Source organism: Meleagris gallopavo, chromosome 8, assembly GCF_000146605.3.
Source record: "Meleagris gallopavo isolate NT-WF06-2002-E0010 breed Aviagen turkey brand Nicholas breeding stock chromosome 8, Turkey_5.1, whole genome shotgun sequence".
Lineage (NCBI taxonomy): Eukaryota > Metazoa > Chordata > Aves > Galliformes > Phasianidae > Meleagris > Meleagris gallopavo.
Window position 1 is genome coordinate 21,472,987 of NC_015018.2, and position 5,810 is coordinate 21,478,796.

The window sequence follows — 5,810 nt, forward strand, 5'->3', positions numbered from 1 at the left end:
CGGGCCTCGGGCCCCGCTGGGCCCTTCCTCTGCCGCCGGGGCTCACGCTCGCGTCCCTTGCAGCTGGCTCATCGCTATCCTGGCCCAGGCCAACCCCCTTTTCGGGCCGCAGCTGAAGAACGAGACCATCTGGTACGTGCGCTTCCTCTGGGAGTGACCCCCGGCAGCTGCCGTAGAGACCCGCCGTCACCGTGAGTGGGCAGAACTGGGGGAGCTGCTTTGGCTCTGGCACATCGCGGCTATGGAGCGCTGAGCCCAGCGTGGGGCCGCCGGTGCAGCTCTGTGCTAACATCTCCCCCTTTCTCCTCCTTCCAGCTCTTGCTGTTCGAGCATCTCCCCTCCCATACCAGGCAGCTCCCAGAGGTGCTGGGCCAGGAGCTGGAGCAGCTGCCCCAGTGCACTTCAAGCACTGCAGCCCAGCGCTGGCTGGGCCCCTGCTGTTGGCAGGCAGTGTCCCTGCTGCAACGTGGGCCCCGTGGCACCCTGCATGTGACCAGTTCCTGCTTGGCAGAGGGTGGTCCTTGCTAAGACAGGCTCTAGATACGGCTGGGAGAAGGGAGGGCTGAGCCTGTTGGAGGAGGCAGACTGCCATGGATGTGAGGGAGGTGCTGAGGTCTTGGGCAGGGGCTCCTGGTCAGCAGTGTGCCCAGCCTGGGACTGTGTCATCTCCCACATCTGCAATGAGGGTGCTGCAGTAGTATGTAGGTACCACCATCCCTCTCGTGTCTACATTCCAAGAACAAAATATTGAGTTGTCTTAGGTCTGCCCCTTATTTATCAGATAATTTATTGGCATTATTTATTTATTTGTATTTGTCTGTATTTGCTGAACTTGTGTTGTGGAAATAAATATTTTTTTCTAGTAGGTGATGCTGGAAGCAGTCACTTGCTGCTTCGAGGCTGAGGAATTCTGGGCTTCATGTTGTGTTTTTTTTGTTTTGTTTTTTTTTCTTTTCCCACCTTTACTTCTAACCCTGTTCCTGCAGTGAAGATAAGACAGATCAACAGCTGTTATAGAAAAGAGGTTGGCAGCATGCGTGCAGGGCTTTACCTTGGGGTAAAGGCTTTACCTTGGATGCCACCTGTACAACTCTTTGGAGTCAGGGTCACAGATAAGCAGCACATGTCCCAGAGAGAAGCTGATAGGGCTGTGCAGAAGCTGTAGCAGCTTGGAGGCCTGTTGCCCAAGCCCTGCCTTCTGCCCTGTTCTAGCAGTTCCTTAAAGCTGGGTTGTGAATAAGGTTTTAAAAAGAAACAAACAAATAGGGAGCAACGCCTTCCAGAGCCTTTTAGGCTCAACTGTTTTTTCTTGGGAAGAAAGGCAGGCAGCAAGCTGTTGGATCTCTAGATCCACAGTTCAGAAGGGATCAGTTTCCCTTGCTACCGGGCAATTGGGCACCAGCCCAATTACTGAACTTAGTTGTGCAGAAAGGAGCATCTGGCAAGAAAGCAGCACTGCTGCTGCATACTACCAGCAAGACCCAGCAGCATGGAGCACTACTAAGCAGAGAGGTACAGGCAGCAGTCAGGCTCCCAGCCCTGAGTTGCTGCTGCTGCTGGATTGGTGCTCACTAGAAAACAAGACAACTGCTGGTTGGCTCAAAGGGTTTTTTTTTTTTTTTATTGCTTCAGGAATGGTAACATGATTTCAAGTATAAAGTGAAGAATTTGATTAGGAGAACTGGGGCTCTAGGCCTAGAAGATGAAGGCTATGCATGGAGGGATGCATAGCTAGAGAGGTGGCTTCCCCGCAGGCAGGCCCAGCCTGAACTAAGGGGGAAAGAGCCACTGGTCCTTGCACTTAGTGCCGGATTAGCTTGTGGGATGCCACAGAGGGAGCACACTTAGGAGGGAACAACTAAAAGGAAACGTAGCCTTACAAAATGTTCCCTGCGCCCTCAGTGCTGCCCCTTAGGCATGGCCTGGGAGTGTCTGAGAGGAGCACATGGCACACATGGCACACAGCAGGACCCTTCATTGTGACAGGGAATGTTCTGAGTGGGCTCAGACCTGGCAGAACAGCTCAGTGGAGCCTGCTGCTCGCCTGGTTCCTGGAACCTGTGATAGACTGTGGAAAGACCACACCAGGCACTGATAAGCTACAGCACTTTGCCAGTCTGCTCTGCAAACTGGTGGCTAAGCTGTAGGATGGCCTGGGGCTTCAGGTCACAGCCTTGAGCTGTCTGCCTCAGTCATGTCTTCTGCTCTGAGGACCCGGCAAGGGCTGCGGTGTGAGTGCTGCCAGTAAAGGGTTTTTCTTTACCCTGCGCAGCAAGGCAAAGGTCAGAGGCCAAGAAACAAAGATTAGGACTGGGGTGTGGCAGAGAGGCTGGCTCCAATGTCCACAACTGCCTCAGCCATATGGTCTGTGGTTCTGACATGCAGATAACGGAGTACAGCATTGAAATGGTCCTCAGGAAAGAGTCCAAGTTCTTGGCTGGCATTCAGTTCTGGTTCTGCTGGTGCAACTGGTCAGTGACTGTCCCACTGATATCATGGCAAGTCCCCCTGGCCTGGGGGCAGCAGCACCACCTTGTCCAGCCAGAGCAGGTCCAGCTGCCGGCGGTGGATGCGGCGCAGCCGCAAGAGGTAGAGGACTATGGCCAGCCCTACAACCAGGATGCAGGCAAAGAAGAGATAGTGGTTGTAGACAAAAGAAAGGCGCAGCCAGGAGGTGTGTGCTTGCCGGCTGCTCTCTTGCCGGAGATCCCTGTGGAGAGGAGAGGTGGAACCAGGCATGACTGGCACACGTACCACAGGCTGTAGCTGCTCTCTAAGGATGGCAGAGCTCTGTGCAGTAACTCCAGCACATCCTCCTCCAAGCGGGACCCTCTTGTCCCCTTCCAGCTAGGCTACAAGTCCTGGAGCTAATGCTCCTTCCTGAGTTACCTGAGTGGCAGAAAGCGTGTCTTGTAGAGGATGGCTCCCAGCGTCCACTGCACCTCACGGTCATACACCAGCTGGGCTGTGTGCAGGCTGGGGTAGTCCAGGGGGAAGTGGAAGCCGTGGTGAAGGACTTGATACATCCAGGCAGACTTGAAGCACTGATACCTGCAGGCAGCACAGAGGAATATCAGTTGGATGCTACTGCAGGATCCAAGCCCAAGAAAGAGCCTACCACAGCCACTCCTATTAGTGAGCCCCCAGGAGGAATGGTCCCTTACTTGAGGCGGTGCTCATCTGCATGTGCTGAGTATAGGCCACTCTGGAAGCGCTGGGTCAGCACCTCCCAGCTCTGGCTGCAATATTCCTAGTGAAAGGAAAAGTTTCAGTTCAAAGCAAAGGAACCCCAGATCCCTCCCAGCATGGTGAGACCCTGTGGTCTAGAACAGTACTCACCTGGGCAGCAGAGATGAAGGCACGGGCACTGTAGCGGCCCCCTAGGCGCAGCACATCCTCAGTGCAGTAGAAGAACTCAGAGAAGCCATAAAACTCACTGTTGCTGAAGTCGATGGGTGCTTTGTAGGCCCCAATCAGAGAGTCCTGGCTGCTGTTGGACCCCGCCAGGAGTGGGTGCAGCAGCAGAGCACAGGCCTGCCAGTCCCCTCGCCCACGGACATACAGTGTTTGGCTGCCCCTTGTCACCGTGTCTTCCAGTCCCATGGGCAGGCAGGGGTCCAGGAAGGGAGTCTCAGGGCTCAGCCCTGTCTGCTGGCTATGCAAGCTGGAAAGCAAGTCAGAAAAGAAAGGTCATTGCACATAGGGTACTGTAGCACCCACAAAAACATCTAGTGCTCCTCCACAACTAATACTATTGCAAGACCCTGTCCCCTTTACACTCATGGTCCTGAGAGTTACCCAACCAACTCCTGCTGAAGCTAAGCTCTCCAGATCTGTAGCCACAAGCCCTGAGCACATTATGGGTGCCATGGGGTGCAGTCTGTTCCCACCAACCTGTGGGGATCTGCACCCCCATGGAGAACCCAGGACATCTGGAGGCAGGGTCTTCTCCCAGCATGGGAGTACTTGGGCTCTGAATCTCTGCAAGTCTGGGAACAGCTTCAGGAAATAAGGCAGGAGGCAAGTGGAGGTGAGAATGCAGTGGAAAGATGTGCTGAATGAGCCAGTGCTGAATAAGGAGGGAAAGCCAAAGCAAGGAAAACCAGAAGCTGCTGTAGGGGAGTTCCTGTAGTACTGGAAGGGGAAAGATGACAAGCAGTGGCACTGATAATGCCTGCAGGCTCCGACAAGGGCAATGCCATTGTGCCACGTGCCAGCACAAGCACCTGCTGGCACCCAGCTGCTGCCAGCGTGGCTGTAGGAGCAGCTATCAACCACGGGTGGCTCTTGGGGAAAATCCAATGGGGAGAGGGTGGCACAAAGGAGCCAGTGCCGTTGTGCAATGCCAGGGCAGCTCCAGGCAGGGCAGCAATACCGGTTGTGCACATAGGTCTGGTTCAGCACAAGCTCTTCATAGCGCTGCCGAGCAAAGTTGCCTCCGAAGCCCAGGAAGGTGTTGACATAGACACGGTACACGTGGCCGGTGTGCTGCACGTCACAGCCCAGGTTGAACTCTGCCAGTAGGCTCTTGGCAGCCTCCTCCTGGGTACAGGAGACCACCATCAGCAGTGAACGTTGGGCAGCTCTCAGTGCCAGCCACTTGCCCAACACACACCTGCTGTGGGGATGAAAAGGCTCCGGAGCCAGGCACCTCATAGGCGATCTGCAGAGAGGCCCCCCCCCATGTCTAGGATCCCAACCGTTCGTCTCCGTACCAAGGACTCCACCTGGTCTCCCAGCGCTACAGTGACAACTGCAGCCTCCTCTGCAACCCGCAGCAGTGTGTCAGTGAGGGGCAGGGGGGCATTCCTTCACTGGTACCTCCCAACATCCCTCGCATGTATGAACCGAGGGCCAAAGGGCTGCATGCTGCATTCCCCACTGCTGCTGTGCAAGCAGCTCGACTCACCATCCTCATGATCAAACCGTCCCAGCACAAAGTTGATACCGATCCAAGCGTAGACACCTGGGCATGACAGGGAGTTTGCTTTAAGGCAAAGCACAAATGATCCTACACAGACTCCACGCGATGCCGGCAGCCCCGTGTGCTCCCCGCTAGGACATGAGGACAGGGCAGCATTTCCCACCTTCCTGCTTCCCTGAAATGACTTCAGCATGCGATTTGGAGAAGAGGAAATCGAACTCCAAGGGCACGTTTTTCACCAGGTTCTCCAGGATGGCAGCTTGCAGCCTGAGGGGCACAGTGACCTCTGGGAGATGCTCCTTGTCAGGACAAGAGCAACAGAGAGCAGAATCTCACAGCTTTGCCAAATCCTCCCTGACCATGGCCCCACGCTCACCTCTCAGGCAGCAGCCGCATGCCGGCCGTGCACAGGACATACAGCGGCGTCTCCTTGTGCTTCCCCGCTGGCACGTGTGCAGCCGCGAAGCGCAGCAGGGGCCGCAGGTAGGCCGTGGCTCGCTCCGGGGCCGCCGCGGCCACCGAGATACCTGCATGGATGGTTGTCACCGACCGGCCTGATGCCGCCGCCCATTAGTGGGGCTCGGTGCCACACTCACCGGGTTTAACCTTCATGACCACGGGGCGGCTGCTGGGGTCCCGCATCTGCCGGATGTCCAGCAGGTCGTGCGGGTGCCCGTTGTGCGGCGGCCACACGTAGACAAACACCCGGGAGCCGCTGCTGCCGCAGTCCACCACCACCCCGTAGCTCAGCGACGCGTCCTCCGTGTCGGTGGCCGCCAGCTCCTCCATCCGCGCCAGGTACCTGCGGGTGGGGACCGGGCCCGCTCAGCGCTGCCCGCACTGGGCCCGGAGTCCCTGCCGCCCCGTCCCCGCTCACCTCTCGTCC

At 56.6% G+C, this 5,810-nt stretch overlaps 2 protein-coding genes across 2 annotated transcripts in view; one reads left to right on the forward strand and one right to left on the reverse strand.

The window, feature by feature from the left end:
* LOC104911986 (V-type proton ATPase subunit e 2) overlaps window positions 1-905 on the forward strand; it is a 1,392-nt gene extending 487 nt beyond the window's left edge. The window contains exons 3-4 of the mRNA XM_010714592.3: window positions 64-191; window positions 316-905. Of these exons, the coding sequence (XP_010712894.1) occupies window positions 64-157 (94 nt within the window). The 3' untranslated portion in view covers window positions 158-191; window positions 316-905. The remainder of the gene's footprint in view (window positions 1-63; window positions 192-315) is intronic.
* A 699-nt stretch (window positions 906-1,604) lies between these two features.
* ENTPD7 (ectonucleoside triphosphate diphosphohydrolase 7) lies at window positions 1,605-5,741 on the reverse strand. The gene is given in 11 exon segments (XM_019617718.2): window positions 1,605-2,710; window positions 2,890-3,051; window positions 3,165-3,250; window positions 3,340-3,664; window positions 4,376-4,542; window positions 4,616-4,681; window positions 4,683-4,765; window positions 4,910-4,966; window positions 5,088-5,191; window positions 5,301-5,451; window positions 5,521-5,741. Coding segments are annotated over 11 exon segments (1,611 nt in total). The 5' UTR covers window positions 5,714-5,741; the 3' UTR covers window positions 1,605-2,493.
* Between the last annotated feature and the right edge of the window lie 69 nt (window positions 5,742-5,810).